The sequence below is a fragment of the Amblyomma mixtum genome, chromosome 2, assembly GCF_055824585.1.
Source record: "Amblyomma mixtum isolate Tamu chromosome 2, ASM5582458v1, whole genome shotgun sequence".
Lineage (NCBI taxonomy): Eukaryota > Metazoa > Arthropoda > Arachnida > Ixodida > Ixodidae > Amblyomma > Amblyomma mixtum.
The window spans coordinates 196,835,294-196,854,829 of record NC_143013.1 but is presented as its reverse complement, the minus strand read 5'-3'; the positions used below and the strand labels follow the sequence as shown (position 1 = coordinate 196,854,829).

The 19,536-nt window shown below is 44.7% G+C and overlaps 1 protein-coding gene across 1 annotated transcript in view; it reads left to right on the top strand.

Annotated features, from left to right (window-relative positions):
• Positions 1-19,536, top strand: part of LOC149362061 (growth hormone secretagogue receptor type 1-like) — a 170,568-nt gene that overhangs the window by 147,330 nt on the left and 3,702 nt on the right. Inside the window, exon 3 of the mRNA XM_089568216.1 lies at positions 14,915-15,084. Within this exon, the coding sequence (XP_089424342.1) occupies positions 14,915-15,084 (170 nt within the window). The remainder of the gene's footprint in view (positions 1-14,914; positions 15,085-19,536) is intronic.

The window sequence follows — 19,536 nt, the reverse complement described above, 5'->3', positions numbered from 1 at the left end:
CCACTGCTGACGCAGGATGCCGAACCTCCAAGACCAGGATGCCTATGATTCCCCAACACCTCACAACAAATGTTACGTGATATGACGAAGACAACGAAGCTGGCAGTGGCGCAGGACGGACCGTTCGGACTAGGCCAGTGGCCATAAATTATCTCTTGTACATCGTTCATCTCAGTTTATTCTTATGCTGGCCGTCATATAACAATATCTCCATCCATTTCTCCGACCACAAAGCTACCTTGAAGACATTCAAGGACTGGGAGAGGAGCGTTATTTGAAGAATGTTGTGAAGAAGTCAGGGCAAAAAACGGAAGTGGGACAGAAGAGAAGACACATAAGACGTACTGGAGCGCTACTACGAACTGTTTATTCATGCTAACAAGGCATATAAGAAGGGAATGACGAGCATGCGTGTAAAGGAGGCAGAAAAGGCATAAAGTAGAGCAAGAAGTTATTAAAAAACGAATCTAAAAAGCACATTCATTACAATATACGTGTATAGACGTATCACTTACACAATGCTCGGACAACTTTCTGATATAATAAGCCTCTAGAAGGAGCCTAGCCTTATCATTACCGCTTTTGCCAAGAATCGAGGTCTTCTCAAATCTTGCCCTACACGTGCTGTCACACCAAGCAAGGTGCCGCACGAGATTCGCTTTAGTATCCTCATTTTCTGCAGTATTAGCATGCTCCCGTAGCCGGTCATTAATACAGCGGCCAGTTTGCCCAAAGTATGAAGCCCCACAAAAGAAGGAGGTTCTGTAAGCCACACCTATGACATATTTAACGTAGGTGATCCCGTGCTTCTTGTTGCAACTCCTGCCGGCACAACCAATGATGCGAGGGCAAAGCTTTGACAGCTGATTGCGTGCAGAGAGCACCAATGGCACATGGTGCCTGGCAGCCACTTTTTTCAGGTTGTGGGAGAGTTGGTGTACACAAGGGACCACCGCCGGCAGTAATGAAGGGGGTTAAGTTCTTTCCCGGCCGCTTTTTCGTTTCTGCATGAGGGTTTCAGCGACAGCTGAAATGACCGGCCCAGGGAAGCCTCTTCTTCACAACATGCATCAGCAACTAGCCGGGCAGCTTACCCTCCTAGACAGCACTTCTAGTACAGTGGGCCCATTTTTTTTTGTTCTGAAATACGGCATTCAACCTAAGGTACGCGCCCATGAACTCCTCGCCATGAACAGGATTATAGCCTCAAAGGAAAAATAAAACGCAGACCAAGAACGTTGCCTACTGGATGGCGTGGAATCATGGTGTGCGGGTACAGTTCCGGGCGCGTGGAAATCAAGTCGTCTAGTTCCAATCCTTTAACCAGGAAAATCACCGCTTGACCTTACATCGTATCGTCCAATTGCATTGGCTAGTTGCGTGGGCAAACCCATGGAAAGAATGGCACTCACACGAATTGAGTGGTATCCGGAGCGCTACGAATTATACCCAGATGTAATGTCCAGGTTTCGACGTGGACGTTCGTCTACTGATAGTGTCTTCAGTTCAACATCAGAAGCATCTGAAGCGCTGACCGCGGCGTTGTTTCTGGATGTTAAAGGGGCATACGACGACGTCACGCACCAAGCTATTTTGGACGCTCTGGAATCTGCAGAAATTGGGCGGTCGCATGTTCTGCTGGATACGCAGTTATTTATTCAACAGATCCCTCTCTATGCAGACTGAGGATGGTCAAACGTCTTCACATTTCAATTACCGTTGGGTCCCACTCGGTGGAGCACTTAGCTCAACGCTTTTCAATCTTGTTTTTGTCGGGCTTGTCGACGTACTATCACCGTCGGCACAACTATGCGTACGATATTGTATCTGGGCATCAAGAGTTCCGCCACCAAAAGTGAGCAAGGCTTTAAAAGGCGGCAAGCATTCTTACTGCCTACCTCCGCCAGCAAGGTCTGGAGATTTCGGCTGATTAATGTTCCCTGCTTGCCTTTGCACGCAAGAGCATGTCTTATTACCCCTTGTGTATAGTGGCTCAACAATACCCTACGAAAGAAGCCATCGCTTCTTTGGAGTAGTCATCAATCGTAATCTATCGTACATGTAAAGTCGACTGACATCGATCGTTCACGTTCTGTCCTTTCTTGGAGGGAAGTCGTGGGACGCATCAGTGGAGCAGATGCTCCACCTGTACACCGTATTATTCATTGGATTCCTTCGGTGCAGTCTCCCTGCACTTGAGATCGCATATCTGCCACCTCTCTTGGATTCCCGCTCACCATCCTGCCAATCTCCCCGCTAAGCGGCCGCGTACATCCTTTGCGGATATTATTGATACCCATCGTGACTTTCTACCATCCCAATCTGCACCAGCCTCTAGTCCGTCCTCTCCATTATGGAGCCTGTACCAACCTCGTGTGCTTCTTTCCATACCAGACATCAAAAAGAGGGCTGATTTATCGCCGACAGCATTAAAACAGACAACTCTTGAATATTTGCATGAGAAGCACGGACACCGACTGGCCGTGTATACCGATGGTTTACTGACCCCCTCAAGGTCACCGAGTTCCATGGTCGTCCCCGTAAGGACCATAGTTAAGGAAGTGAAAACGTCACACCAGACTTCATCGACTGGCGCAGAAAATACCAATATTCTTGTCGCCATTGAGTATCTTAGTGAAGAAACACCCCAGCTATGGTATGTTTTCACTGATCAAAAGGAGCCCTCTAAGCCTTGCAGTCTGCTCTTCGTCACGGGTCCCATGAACAACTGGCCGCGGAAATCCGAGAGCTACACCACAACGCCATAAGTAAAGGGCACCATATTGTCTAGCAATGGCTGCCAGGACACAGCGTCATCGCAGGCAACGACCGCGCGGTCGCGAACTGTTCACCAGAACGGCAATTTTCGAGAGCCGACGCAGCGGGAAGGCTTCGAACACTGGCGCTAGAGATCACGCTTGCCTTGTGGACTTCCGGCCAATTTTCGAACCTGCGTCTATTATCCCTGGATCCCGAACTGAAGCTACGGCTTCCATCCGGCCTACCACGATCCGGTATTATCTTCCGACATTGGCCAAACCCGTTTGAACTTCTCACCGGTGCCTTTAAGCATTTAAACGGAGATGCAGCAGTGTTGAGCTTGAAATCGGATCTCAGAACGTCATGTCATCAAAGGAACATTTACCGTTTCGACACAGGCTTGTACGGTCCACGTCAGCGGTTATCCTGCGCATGTCATTTCCAGCGATCAAAAAAAAAAAAATAGCTTCAACGCACGTAAAGCATGAATAGGCCGAATGTTGGTAATGGCCGGCAGTGGGTCCATACACGCATGGAAGGCTGTTAACAATGTTGGACGCCTGTGCGACAGTAATATTGTGTTTTCTGAACCTGAAAAAAAGATATTAGAATGGGCAAACAATTTTGCAGACAAAGAATACGAAGTAGGACGACTCTTATGCACAAAGCGTTTCGCGGTTAATTCCATGTTTTGAGCATGGTGTACGAGATTCCGTTCACATGTCCGCCATGTATATTGGCAAAACAGGGACATGCGTAAACATGCGGCTTAAGGAGCACGACAGAACCAGGGTAAAATGTCCCTTTTCTCACATGGCTGATCATTGCAAAAGCTTAAAACTAATAAATCACGCCGATAACTATTTTTTGAGAGAAAGACAAGTTGTGCCGTGAAATTATGAAGGGTTTTTCATGCTCAGATTAAAAGCATCACCCGAATTAGGGATTTGTATATTGATTTGTTTAACAAGAAAATGCGTGATCTTGCCGCCCCCTTGTCATAGCTGTTCCCGTTCCGGCTGGGTTGGAATACTTTTGTTTAGTGCTCCAGCGTATATGTATATTGTTACTACGAAGTGGAAGACGAAGTGGCCTTCCGCGTGAAAGGGACGAAATAGAAGAGGTTGATGAGTCTCCCTGTTCGCGTTGTTGCTCCCTGCTAGGAACTATTCATTCTTGACCCCACCTTCCACCTCCGACCTACCCTCCACGGCAGACAATAACGGAAGCATCACCCCCAGATTCGGCAGCATCGATGCCCTCCATCGTCCTCCCTCACTCACTCACTCACTCACTCACTCACTCACTCACTCACTCACTCACTCACTCACTCACTCACTCACTCACTCACTCACTCACTCACTCACTCACTCACTCACTCACTCACTCACTCACCCCCTCACTCACTCACCCCCTCACTCACTCACTCACTCACTCACTCACTCACTCACTCACTCACTCACTCAATCACTCACTCACTCAATAAATAAATAAATAAATAAATATGTATTCTCTGTGTGTGCCGTTTCTTCAGCAAATTGGTTTGATAGGGCTGCTCTACGTTTCCGTCCTCGCCTTGTCGTTTGCCATTTTGACGCACGATGAGTTGGGAAATATTTTGATTGCATAAAACTTGACCACGAGATGCGTTTGATTCAAATTTCGAGGCTGATATAAACGGCTCATCTTCGAAGTTTCATGCGCAATGCCGCCACTTTACCTGAAATATAGGCTCAAGCTGCGTAGGTTCGATTTATTTCTAGATATTTACCACTCGAACTTTATTCTCTTCATAGGTTTACCGGTGAAGAAGCGAAAACACTTGAATTGAAGCCTGCACAACACTTTACTTCTTTTCCTTCAAGATGAAATTGTCTCTCTAGCTCTATTCGTACGCAAATGTTCTGCTTGTTGTCCTTCCTACCAACTGCAATTCACAAACGCGGATGCTCGTCGTGTGCAGTTGAACAGCTGAAAAAAAACCAGACCAACGGCAGCTCCACAGAGCGGCTCGTACATCATCATCATCATCATCAGCCTGAGTACACCCACTGCAGGGCAAAGGCCTCTCCCATGTCTCTCCAATTAACCCTGCCCTCCACCAGCTGCGGCCACCGTATTCTCGCAAATTTTTTATACTCATCCGAACACCTACCTTTCTGCCGCCCCCTGCTACGTTTGCCTCCTCTTGGAATCCACTCCGTTACCCTTAAGGACCAGCGGTTGTCTTGCCTTCGCATTACATGCCCTGCCCAAACCCATTTCTTCCTCTTGATTTCAACTAGGATATCATTAACCCGGGTTTGTTCCTTCACCCATTCCGCCCTCTTCCGATCTCTTAACGTTACACCTATCATTTTTCTTTCCATAGCTCGCTGCGTTGTCCTTCTTTCTTAGCCTCCACGTTTCTGCCCCATAGGTGAGTACCGACAAGATACAGCTGTTGTATACATTTCTCTTCAGGGATATTGGCAAGCTACCATTCATGATCTGAGAGAACCTGGCACATGCGCTCCACCCCATTCTTATTCTTCTAGTTATTTCCCTCTCATGATCCGGATCAGCCGGTACTTACAACCACGAAACTCGCAAGCGATAACAATGAGACCATTATTACTCGCATGATATATTATACTGGCTGGCTGTATGGAATGCGCAGCAGTTTCGTCTCTTGATGATTCAAACAGCGGCAGTAAATACTCGCGAGCGAGAATGAAATGACGCTTTAGAGCGAATCATTTTCGAAAGCCATCGCATGTGCGTGCATCTTTCGCAGCCACGCTAATAAGCGCTCACTGCTGCAGGCAATATTTATAACCGTACGTTTTTACCCCAGGGATGGGCCACTAGCTATGAAAGATCTTTGAAAAAAAAAAAACCAGGAAAGAGCAACAGATTACAAAATGACTCTAACCATTACCGGCAGATGGGTTCTTACTTTGCAATGAATTTTCGCATGGAACTCAACTAACCTTGCACTTTACAAAGGGGATACAGAATGGAGCCCGCATTTTGCTATCTTTTCCTTGCGGTAATGAGTTGGAAGCTCCTGTAAGTCTTGGTATGAATAATGTCTAGGAGTACATATTGCGCAAAAATCAGCTATTCCAGATTCATAGAAATGCTTCCCTCTGATAATGGAGCATGAAGTTTTTTTTTCCTCTCTTGCAGCCACACCCAAATTGGGCAACACATGCAGGGCTGCAGTATGTACGATGCTCACGAAAAGCGCAGACGCCATGATCGTTTAGTATTCGTAATGAATATTTCGACGTGCACCCGGCTCCGTTAAACTCCACCACCAGCTCAAGACAGGTTAAAGGGCGTATCGCAATCAGCCATTGTACGCCACTGAGGCACGGCAGTTAGACCCCTTATGTCTAGAGTGGGAGGTTTGGCATGCATTTCTAAATTGTAATAAGGTTTGGTGGGATGTCTTCCTCAGCGTCGTATATTAGATGCATATTCGAATCCTTGAGTGTGGACTGAGCGGGGAACCTTCTAGAGTTTTATAGTCGAAGAGGAGTAACGAGCAAATGCAGACGCCAAATTAGTGCACAATGTTTTTGTTAACCCTCGCCGCATTTCTACGCAAGCGAGTGCAAGAAGCACCTCCTTTCTTCCTTTATTTACTCCCTCCCTCCTTCGTACGTTCCCTCGCGGAGTAGTTCAAGTGTCCATAGAGAAGTGACACTGCTCTTGCGCGCCGTAAAGCTACCACTGACCGTGGTAGTTTGAACAATCCATTGTTATGATAACTGTTCAATGTGTTTTACAAGAGTGTGCTGCTTCATTACTCCTATTCTAAGCAGTGCTATTTCATTCATGTGGGAATGATTTCATGGCATCCACCACGTACTTTCGGAGCTTACAAAAAGCGCCTGCTTTTAAATTTCGCCGCGTACGGGCTGCCGTAAGACGTCGCCAAGCATTTCGAAACATCCCTCGAACGCTCTTTGTGCGTTTGTACAGAAATTAGCAAAGGCGCTGTAGCAATGTGTTTGGAACGGAGTGCTGACTGTGCCTCTGAAGGAAGTGAATACACCAGGAATACTAAGGGCGACAGGTATAAAAAAAGAAAGAGCCTTTGCGTTTTCTCTTGTTGAGGTTCGCTATCCCAGTTGAAAAATACACCAGGATTGTTTGGCGTAGCCTAGTGTGTTCCGGTGTATGGTCTGATATGTTCTGGCGGGAACACCAGGCAGTTTTATTGTGTTCTAGTATTCACACCACACAGATTTGGTGTGTGCTGGTGTGCACATCCTGGTGTGTTAGTTGTGATGTCCACGCCAGGCTGGGTTGGTGTGCTCTAGTGTGCAAACCAGTGTGTGTAACCAAGGTTAACCGTATTCGATTATTCTTCCTTTTCCGGTCCATCTCAAGCTTCGGGCCTCCACACTGGATTTATGCATCAGCAGGCCGCAGCGGACAAGAGACGGGCAATTTTTTTTTGTTGTCGAGCGTTCCCATGTATGCGGGTGATACAGCCCTTCTCTTCTGCTTCTCTTTTGTATTCAGGAACTTTATATGGTCGAGAGGCAAGCTAATTGTGAGTTTTGTCTTATACGGCAATGGTTCTTACGGCATAAAGTAGCAATAAAGACCTCAAAGACTGAGTCCATTGTTTCCTCCAGTGGGTATAAATTCACAAATAATTGAACTGAGTTACGAATAGGTACACACTTGCTTGCCACGAGTCGATCATAGGGTATATCTTGGTGTAACGGTCGACTGAGCTTTCAGTTCTGAATTCTCGCATAATTTTTGCAAGGAGTAAGAGCTTGCCTAGTCCTTATAAATGCCAGAGAGTTCTCGCTTCGTGCGCTAGAAGTTTGTATTTTTGTCTTTTTCAAAACAATGTGACTTATTGCACATAGTCCTTGGCACTTTCGTACAACTCGTACTTAAACCAAATATTCATATTACAGAAAAGAGCCCTTCGTATAATAACATACGGTGAACTCCAGATAGTCCCGCTGCACTCTTTCATGGCCTAGATATGACTTCATTCCTTGCTATGCTGGATTTCATATTATGATCATCTGCTTCATCTATCCATCTCGTCCAACCAGAAATTTTTTCAACTGTCGTTGTACGCTTCCAGATGTTAACAATATGTACGTGTTAAAAGAACTATTTCTTATGTTGCCTCCACAATTTGGAACCAACTATCTGCAAACCAAAAAATAGGTCATTTTTCAAAGGCAGAAATAAAAATGTTCTGCCTCAATCAATATTCGACTATATTACGAGTATAAAGCAGTGTGTTTCCTGCATGCATATAACTTTTTGTTTTTGTATAATTCCTTATGTATTTCGCTTTCTTCTTAATGTAAGTATTGCATAAGTTCATTGCCCATGAATTTGATGTATAGTACTGAGTTGACATGCTGTAATTTTTTGCACTTCCTGCATGGGCCCAGGTTTAGCAGAGAAGGCTAATGCCCCGGATTATTTGCATGTCTTTTTTAACAGTCGTGTGAATAAAATTCGCTGTGGCTTAGCTTGGTTAAGCCCGGTAATTGCGAAAGCAATATCCGTACCTACGCCATGGTTCAGCTGGTAGTGTAGCTGGTGGTTGTGCTTGTGGTTAGACTTGTGGCGATGCATCTGTTGTACAATCCAATCCAATCCAATGCAATCCAATGTAATCTAATCTAATCTATTCTAATCCAATCCAATCCAATCCAGTCCAGTACAATCCAGTCCAGTCAGGACACCGTTCATGTGCACCGCCGTCGCACACGGACGATGCGAGATCGCGAAGCAATGCCAAGGCGCTGGTGGTTGGCACAGCTACTGCTTTCTAGCGACGTGAGTCGAGTCTAATCTCTTCAGCGTAACGCCACAATCGCGCTCCTAGCGGTGAGCGCAGGAGTTAGGCGCCGGTGGTGGCACCGCCGCGGATTGCGACGGCGCGAGTTGGTCGCCCTTCTCTTCGGCGTGATGTCACACATGACATCACACAGAGGTCAACTAAAGGTCAATGGTGGCACCGCCGCGCCACGGCAAAGGCTGCAAGTGCAAGTAGTAAAGTTTTCGCTTTAAAAATTGATTTCACTTGATTTGAACCAACACTCATTCGCTGGGTACACATGTAGGCCTTACTGCATAGAGTTCTGTGTTACACGGCGCTCTGAAGGTCACCCATGAAGGTGCTGGCTAGCAGAGTTATTGGGTGCTTGGAGGGTAGACCGCGTTATAACTAGAGGTAACTGCGGCAACACGCATTGGGAGAATGCGAAAGCACTGACGCCTCTCGGCACTCGTCGTCTCTCTTTGAATCGGTTTATCATTTTCTTTTGTTTGTCAGTTTTACTACTAAACTATCGTAATTATCTTATGCGTTAATTAAAGATCGACTTATTTCCTCTGATTATGCCTCCTTTCATTTTAATCAACTATTTTGGTTTTTAAAATATTGCGCCGTGGTTGCTTGCCCGTCCACTTACTATATCCCCGTCCAGCCCATTCAACCGCCCAATGATTTTTGCTGATAATTATTTTACTAATTAATCTATGTCAATGAAAGTTTTTGTTCGATTATTTCTTACTCATAAACTACATTTCAATTCGTTTCAAACTTTATTAGCACTCTTTTGGCTGTTTTTGCACTATTTTGCCGTCCATGGCTGTTTTTTCGTCCATATGCTATATCGTTTGTTTGTTTCTTTATGGGGTTTAACGTCCCAAAGCGACTCAGGCTATGAGAGACGCTGTAGTGAAGGGCTCCGGAAATTTCGACCACCTGGGGTTCTTTAACGTGCACTGACATCGCACAGTACACGGGCCTCTAGAATTTCTCCTCCAAAGAAATTCAACCGCCGCGGCCGGGATTGAACCCGCGTCTTTCGAGTCAGCAGCCGAGCACCATAACCACTGAGCCACCGCGGCGGCATTTGCTATATCGACATCCGCTCAATTTCGGCGTTTTTTCGACGTTTTTGGCCATAATTAATTAACTAATCATCCTATCGGCATAATATTTTTTTTTTCCGCAGCATCCTCACATCATCTTTCGATTACAACCACTCGCTTGATGCTTGAATCTTCTGAGAACGTCGCAACTGCTGCGGGCACGTTTTGCGGACACGTGTTGGTTACACGCTGCAGTGATTTGTAAAAGCACTTTTCGTTGACGCAGGACATTTATTGAACAGAATAAAATTTAACGTTTTCCTTTCGTCAGCCTCTGCTGTCGACAAGTGGCGAGAGCCATTCGAGCATGGAGGACGAATGTATCTGTCGCATGTAGGTAGGAAAGCTGAAGAAATGTTTCCGCCAATGGTCGCTTTCGGATGCCAGCCGACCCGTTGTTCGTGGCTCCATAGACCGGTCAAAGTGTTATGTATGCCGACCACAGCGTGGACAGCGGGGTGCATGCATACATTAGAAGTACGTCAGAGGGGCGGTAACAGCATAGAGGCCACGTATCCCGGTTTCAAGAGAAGGCGTTAGCTGCTAAGTGCCGCCGAAGCTCCCCGGCAGCAAAAGCTTAAAAAGGCGTTACCAACCACAGTCACCGTGTTCGTTTAATAAAAGTTTATTTTTTTACTGCGTTCTAGAAAATCCGCTGAGCTTTTCGCGTTCGCAGTACCCGGATTCTGCCGGATGCATCGGGCCAACTTTGCGATGGCGATAGCGGGGAGGCATCGTCGTCTCACCTCGTTACCGTTGTCTTTTATGGGCCCTAAAGGCTCCCTGTGGCGAGCCGGTGCTCCCTTCTAATCACGACATGGGACGCGCTGCAGTTTCAGAAGTTGGGCGGAATGGCCAGGGCGTGTCGTAGGTGGTTTATTGGGGTTTAACGTCCCAAAGCGACTCAGGCTATGAGGGACGCCGTAGTGAAGGGCTCAGGAAATTTCGACCACAGGGAGTTCTTTAACGTGCACTGACATTGCACAGTACACGGGCCTCTAGAATTTCGCCTTCATCGAAATTCGACCGCCGCGGCCGGGATCTAACCCGCGTCTTTCGGGTCAGTAGCCGAGCGCCATAACCACTGAGCCACTGCGGCGGCCAGCATGTCGTAGTCTTGTAGTACATTGAGATATACGATCGGCGGCAGGTGAAACGTAAACGAGGGAAATAAACCACAAATAGGCAAAGCGGAAAAGCTCGGTCCCCAGTTCTGAATGTGAATAACACTATCAAGTGTTATTCAAATACGTTTCGGCAGTTCGCAAGCTCACACATGGCCAGATGCACTGACTTCCATCGATTGACATGGTTTAATGGTTAAGTAACATGGTTTTAATGGTTAACTCTTGCTTTTCTGACGGCCTGACTATAAGACGACGTGTCTCCTGAGGCGTTGACAGAAGGTATCGATGTCTCTCGCAAACAAGTTGTCTTCTTCTGTGTCACACCATCTTCATGACACGCCACCCAGCTGTTCTTGAAAAAAATAAAAACTTCGTTGAAAACTTCTTGTCAACTTTGACGAAGAATATCACAAACACAGTTGTCAATAACATAATAATATATAAGGTAAAAGAATGTTCTACACGTGAGAGGTGTGGTCGGTCGTTTTGATTTTGATGTAGGTAATGCACTGGCTGTTCTCGGAGATAATGACCACATGTAGCCAAGAAAACAATGCGTCAGCGCATCTTCCCAACATGCGCAGCTTCTCGGACAAATGTGTGATTGCACGTACATGAGCATAAAGGGCTTGGCTGCTCCACAGAGATTCGCATAAACCAGCAACCGCACCAACACTACTGTCCCTAGTTCGCCAAGCCTCTATGTTTACTATGTGCAAGTGAGGAACTAATGCGCACTTCAGATGTCTCTATGTCCACTGGCAGTTTAAGCCCACGGAACAGTTAAAATACTGTTATCAGAAAGCGGAGAAATACTGAAAACTATAATACCGCTCTAAGACCGAATGCATATCGGCTGCGGAAAATATATGTTGGTGCAATACAGTGACCGGAATCAGAAACCCTTAAACTATGCACGTGACCATGCACCCGAGATATTAGAATGGTTCCGACATTAAAGAGGGTGACTTGAGCAGTACAAAATTACAAGTTCCACACGTTGTGCTGCTTCTTCTGTGGTCTTCTTGGTTTGTACGAGGAGAAATTTACATAACTTGCGCTGAGGTGCAGTCCAAATGTTGCTGGAACTTAGCGGTTAAACTTGATCGGTACGATGGAAAGAGGCTCGTAGGACCAAGTGAAATCAGAGATAGGCTTTGCTGTAATTCGGAACCTGTCCCCATTTTCTTCCTCGACGAAGAATTTGGTTAGGTTGTAAGACGCATCGGTTTATAAGGAGCGCATCAGCTCTAATTCAGCTGCATTAGGAGCAGCAAGCGCCATCTCGCCAACCTTACTTCCACTGCCAACAATGTTACAGTGGCTACGGACTCCAGGCGGCAGAATGGCACTTCGCAAGCTCTCCTGCTACGTCGCGGCCTTCTGAAGAAACATACAAAGAGGTTAAGGTTGAAGTGACACACAGCGATGGCGTCAGGGTAGAAGGGACCCCGTTGTTCTTAGCTGTGTGCTCATATTGCAATTGAAAGAGGAACTTCTGCTCTGACCAGTTTGAATAATCCCTCACAAAACTCACTTCTCGGATCCTTCCTTTAAAACGTGTTGTATGAAACTGAAGATGATTTTAGCTCATGCACATCAGTAACTCCCATCACTCATTGGTATTCAGTTCCCCGGAATCCATGGATAACCAAAAGCCTTCTAAGCTGTATAAATAAAAAAAATAACCTTCTCAAAAAGGTTAGAAAGCAGCCATTTAACGTGCACCTAAAACAGCGCTATCAAAAATACTCAGATACTCTCTCCGCAGCACTTAAACGCTCCAAACAAGATTACTACCAAAATGAAATACTTAGAAATGGAAATGACACTCGTAAGAATTGGGTAACAATTAAGGAATTTCTGAATATAGCTGAAAACAAAACGAGCATAACGAAAGTCTCTGACGGTGAGTGTACTTTAACTGATCAAACTGACATTGCTAATGCATTTAATTCCTTCTTCTCGCGCCGCGGTTCCCCGCCTCCAAGTAGTTACTGTGGCCCCCGTCGATGCCCTCACTCTTTTTACTTGCGCCCTACTTCACCAGACGAAGTCTTCCAAATAATTTCTAGCCTAAAAAATACCGCTCCTGGGATCGATGAAATTCCTTCTTTCAAAGTAAAGCTGGTGGGTCGTGAGCTGTCTAATGTTCTTAGTCACATTATTAATTTAGTATTTAGGACTGGTGTTTTTCCAACTGAACTTAAAAAAGGTAAGGTGACGCCGATATTCAAGAAAGGCGACAAAGAATGCCTAAGTAACTACCGTCCAATAACTATATTGCCTTTCTTTAGTAAAATAATAGAAAAGTTAATTGTTAATCGCATAATGAACTACCTCATTAAATTCCAGCTGTTAGCAGATCAGCAATTTGGATTCCGGCCTAATTACTCCACAGAACTAGCTTTAATCGAATTCACAGACAGTATTAAGCAATATATTGATAATGGGTTGTTTGCCGGTGCTGTTTTCTTAGATTTCACCAAAGCATTTGACACAATTAACCACACTATACTGTACACTAAATTAGAATCTCTAGGCATCTGTGGGCCTGCTTTAGCTCTTTTACGCAGTTATCTCACTAACCGTATACAAGTTGTCCAGCTACAAGAAACATTGTCTTCCCCTTTAACTATTAATTTAGGAGTGCCACAAGGTTCCATTTTAGGTCCGCTTCTTTTTCTCATTTTCATCAATGACTTACCTTTGTCCTTAATTAACACAAGATGTATACTTTACGCGGATGATACGACATTATTCACTCAGGATAGCAATTTCACAAGCCTAATAAACAAATTAAACATGGACTTACAGAATATTATTTTATGGTGTGAAAATAACTTACTACAACTTAATCCTACAAAAACCACTTTCATGATATTCCGCTCTCATCAAAAGCACGTCATCCCGAGCCCAGCCATTTATCTGGGACATCATATTATCACTGCCTCCGAATCCGTTACATTTCTCGGCATCACGCTTGACTGTCATCTAAAATTTCATCTACACACCAAATCTATCAGTAAAAAAATTTCATTTGGAATAAGGGTGTTAATAAAAACTAGACTTTTCTTTCAACGCCATGTTCTCTTATCCCTGTACTATGCTTTCATTAACAGTCACCTTAATTATTGCCTATCATCATGGGGTAATACCTATTCATGCCATATGTCATGTATTTCTCATCTTCAATATCAAGCGCTTCGAATTTTATCTTTCAGCCCATACACAGCCACTGCTTCACCTCTTTACTCTGACCTAAACATTCTGCCATTGAAATGCCTCCTTAATCTTAGGTTAGGTCTTCTAATCTACCGCGCTCGCAATAATAACAATCAACTTCTCGGTTTTTCCGTATCTTTCCTTTCTAATAGCAATAACACTAGATTCTCTGAACAAAATAATATGCTTCTACCAAAAGTGAACACAAATTATGGAAAACAAACTGCTTTTTTCTCCGCCATCAAAACCTGGAATTCATTACCACTAGCAATCAAATCCGCACGTTCGCAGCCCGCTTTCTACACTTTACTAAAAAAACATCTCCTATCAACCCATTCAGCTTCATGCCATGCTTAAGGTTGCCTTCATCTTATTTTATGTTCCCCACTATGACAGCAAACGGTCATATTGTTAATCTTCTGGAACCTCTTTTTTTTTCTTTCTCCGCCTGTGTATTATATCTGCATTTATTCAATGCCCATTGTTATCTGATGTCTTTTTGTGTTCTTTCTATTGCTCTTATGTTTTGCTATTTTATGCCTTTTTTGTTAAATTATGCCCGCTAACTATTGTATAACTTATTCATTGCCGCAAATTACACTAATAGGTTTTAACTTGATTATATACTTTTATAGCGCCTCTGCCAAACTTATGCACTTTCCTTATGTATTCCTGATGGGAGGTCCCCCAGACAGTTTTCACTTTGGGACCTCCTACTGTACTAACTTTTTTTATGAAACTTACAACTCATTTGTATTTCGTTTTAATAAACCTTCAAACCTTCAAACCTTCAAAGCATATCTGATCCTCGTTTCGTGCAGCATTTGCACATCGCGATCTGTGTCCCCCTCGGAGGAAAAACCAGCTGTTCTGTTTCTTTTCAGCGCCCTGTACTACATCAACATCCTGGACACAGTGCTGACGCTCATCGTGCCCTTCTTCCTTATCACCGCCATGAATGCCATGATCGGCCGGTCGGTGTACCTATTCTACGCACGGTATCGTCGCCAGAGAATGGGCTGCGACGGCAACCGGCCACTTGGAGAAACGTCAGGCAAGTACTGCGTGTGCTCGCAAGCTCCCATACGATTTGTGCTGTATTTACAACCTTTTAGAGCTCATATTTCCGCCATGTTGTTTTATTGTGTCACGGTTCCAGAAAACAACAGTGGAGGTGTCTATAAATACATAATGACATTGCGTGCAACCTGCTTGACCGCATCATGTTGCTATTTAGCTATACCTAGCTGCATATTATATCGAAGCTTCCTAACACGAACGTTGTAAGTTTGCTGCATATTTTATCAATCTGTGCTAATCAGCTTTAGGACGGTGACAATCACAATAAAATTGAAAAAACAGATGACAGAACAAATGTGAAAGAGGCAGTTCCGAGTGGAAGATGGTGGAAAGGTTCTATGAGAATGCACTATGGACGATGAAAGAAGTAAGAACAGAGCAAACTATACAAATCTCCACCTTCAGTCCGGAAACAGAATGAAAAAGTTTAGGCGAGAAGGCAGTGGGGAAATGAAGCATGAAACATAAAACAACGTGATTAAGAAAACTGAAAATCCAATAAATTTTATAATCGGCGCCAGTGTCGGCATCGTGCAACATGGAGATGCATGAGGCACAGTCAGCTACAGCGGCCATGAAACTGCGAGATTGAAATTTGCCTATATTTGAGAAGAGAGCTATGAAGGTAGTCAATGGGCTGACTTGAACGAATGAGCGCTAAAACAAAATGTTCACGCGGTCCATATCTCCACAGCGAATGCATATTCAGCTAAGAAGAGGAATTTAACGCTGAAGCGATGAACGACTATCTTACAGAGATTGGGAAGAAGTGTGGAATTAAAGTAGGAGGTGTGTGAGCTGGGCAGAACATTGGCGAGCTTTGGCAGGAAGTCAAAGGCCTTAGTAAGAGGCCAGAGCGTGAAGGTTTAGAACCTCAAAGATAAGGTACAAGCTAACGATTTGTCAGCGTTAATCAAGAAGAATATGGTAAGGGCCACAAGTAAGCGTGATAATATGATAGAGCAGGCACTAAGCCTAGGAGCAAGCATGAAAGCAGTAAGAAAAGATAATCAAATATCGGCAGAAACCAGCTGTGCGTGGTGCAAGCATGGTAGTGTATATGAGAAAACAGTGCACTGATACGGGACACAAGTTGAGGGCATGTTTGTGGGCTAGTTGCTGGGAATCCTTTTGTGTGGGTCAGGCTTGAATCTTGGGGGCACGGACGCAGAGGGGAAAGAGAACAGCGATGTGTCCTGTTTGTCTGCCTACGTCCGTCTCCCAGTGTTCAAGCTGCTCCACCCAAACACAAGACGCAACATATCGTGTGAAAGCGCTTTCTCATTTCGTTTAGAGACTAAGTACTCACTCAAACTTGAACTACGCACGTACTCTCAATATACACTCATGCTCTACAATGCCAGCTACAATGTCTAGTGGCAGTAACACAATTCTATACTGTCTTGTGCAGGAGCCAGAGTAACTCTTCATTAGAAGTCGCAGTCCTATTCATTTATTTATTTTATTTACAATACCCCTAAGCGCCCTCGTGCGAAGGTATTACATAGGGGGGGGGGGGGGGATACAAGCATAACAATATGACACAGGCACTTGAAACAAAATAAACGTAATAATGAATAAAAGCTAGTAATGTACACAAATAACACAACAAACAACGCAGAATAAAATAATCACTAAATGCACATAATATAACAAAAATACCAAATTTGTTAGTCCATGGTTTCCTTTAACAAATGCTGAAACGATTGTAGGTTAACCTCAGTAGCTATGTGTGATGGCGAGTTATTCCAACCTATTATAGTGCGAGGAATGAATGATTTCGCGTAGAGCAATGAACGGCATGTGATACGTTTTATTTTGTTATCGTGTTCGCGGCGAGGAAAGACTGCAGGGTGTGGCAAAAAGAAGTCGATGTTTAGAGTGGGATGGTGATACAGTTTGTGAAGTAAGGTTAGGCGAGCGAAATGGCGTCGACATGATAGCGGTTTCAACTCGGCACGTTGTTTTAATGCTGTGACACTGGTGAAGCGTGAATAATCTGAAAAGATGAAGCGAACAGCACGGTTTTGCAGGGATTCAATATTGTTTATGATGTAAGCTGGTTGAGGCTCCCATATGGCAGAAGCATACTCAACTTTCGGGCGGAGTAGCGTGATGCCCCACAACCGGTGCCTTTGAGGTAATAAATAAATAAATGTAAGCAAGTTTTTTTAAGTGTGAAGGCCCGTGTTTGAGATTACGCCTAAGAAGGCCTATAACTCAGAAAATTGACAATTTGCTCGAAAGTGGACGCGAAATAACGAAGGGCCTACGTGAAATAGGGTGAAACAAAGGGCAGGGGAAAGGTGCTTGAATGAAGGTCTCTCGAAGGAAGCAGGCAGCACTGTGCCAGGAAATCTTCTGTACCTATGTACGCATTGCTTGATGTTGCCAAGCGTGTGAAACAGAATAATTTTATGGCAATTATAATACGTCTGTAACATCACAACACGGACATGTAACTTTGCAGGTCGATCGGGGTGCTGTCCGTTCAACACAGGAAATTTTTAGAAGATATTGCGCATAAAATCACAGGAACGTTACTGTGCTGACTTTCTAGGAAAAAGGCTGGTTTTAAGAGAATAAATTTGAAAATTGATCACATTTATGACGTCAATCAAATTGCAAAAGAACACGGAAAACACAAATAAACACCTGTACTGGTTGTTTACCCTCAGACTATTAGCAATTGTTAAAAATAGGCTTTTTGTTGAAGGGCGTTATCTCATGTGCGGTATTTTCAGCTGTTTTAAGCGTCGAAATACAGCTAGGAGATGCTAAGGATCAGGCTCGGCAACTAATTTCAGACAGGCAGTTTTTTAACATTTGAAGTCAGGCGTTTGTTTTCTTATGAAGTTTGTAGCTTACCGTAATATCCAAATGCTTTTAAATTTGCACAAGTGCGATCCTAGCGTACCCCTCAAGGGCGAAACCGAAACCGCGTGACGAGTCAGCGCACGCAGCCGCGCTGGCGAATGCGCCGCATCATTCCTACCTTATCACCTTCCCTCGTCACCAACAATGCGCATCCGCGCCAAACAATCACGGCGTCGCTTCAATAAACAGTTGTAGGGTCCGCTCCCATTATGTTTATTTCCTTCCTGTGACCTGTCCCTTGCACGGTCCTTGTTTTTAAAATTTATGTATCACCAACTAGGCCCCCATCCCACATTCCTGGAGTTCAGGGCATGCGAGATGTGGTAAGTGCGCCGCTTGGGACGGGCGCTCGCAATCTTGGCTACGTGCTGTGCCCGGCCGCGTATTTTAGGCTTCGCAAGTGAGGGTATCCAAAATTCCTCATGTGGCTGCGGCGACGCGAATCGCACTTTTGGAAATCTAAAAACTAATATACATTAATATACATAATATTTTCACGTTGTAGTGACGACACTCCAGCGGTCAGGAAAACACCAAGAACACTTCGAAACGAAGCTCTTTATTTGGGCTGACTTGCGCCCGCAAAAGAAGTGAATTCCTCTGCGGCGGCGTAAGCAACAAAGGTGCTCGTCAGTCGTCGAACTACAAATGCGCGCCGCTCGCGGCATCGCTAAATTTAATGCCGGCAAGGAAACTTCGAGATAACAGGTCAAGATCATCTGCAGTAATCTGGAAACACGTAGACGCAGCTCTTCATGGCTGTGATGAATCGAGATTAGTCCAGTCGCTTCTCGCGTCTCGAACAAAATGATAACCGCCCTTTCCTGCGGCCTTTAACGCGAACGAACGGACACTACAATGAAACGTGGCAATATGTACTGTGAGCTACAAAGTGCTGAATAAATGAGGATCCTGACTTTATAGTTAAAACGTAGCTAATATGCAACGGCTAACTAACTTTCTTGTAAACACGGCTTAGCTGTGTTTAAATGCAAAATATCGCTTGAATTGTCTTTCCGAAGCAAGCGCTCTTTTAAGTCGGAAAGCTTGTTTTCAAAAATAAGTACAACCGGCTTAAGAAACAGACCCTGTGTGTGGGCTTCCTACAGCAATAAGACGCGTCTAAATCACTAAAAAAAACGAGCAGTAATAAAGACACAGCGTGACAAGGCGGGAAAAAGGATCTGTACATATCCCGGAAAAAAATTCCAAAGAACATCTTGAGGCATATCACTGTTCAAAAGGAGAGGGTGAGGAAATGAGAATCGCTAACGGAACCAGATGTAGAGACTCGATGTTTTCGGTGTAACTTTATGCCTATCAGGTAGATGCATTCGTAAGGTTGGACTCGGGAGGAGACGCATGAGTTAATCCAAGGTTGTTGTCGACCTTCAACTTTCGGACGACGCTATCCTCGTCAAATTGGTTTGGTTTTTCGGGGTTTACCGTCCCAAAGCAACTCAGGCTGTGAGGGACACCGTAGTGAAGGGCTCCGGAAATTTCGACCACATGGGGTTCTTTAACGTGCACTGACGTCGCACTGTACACG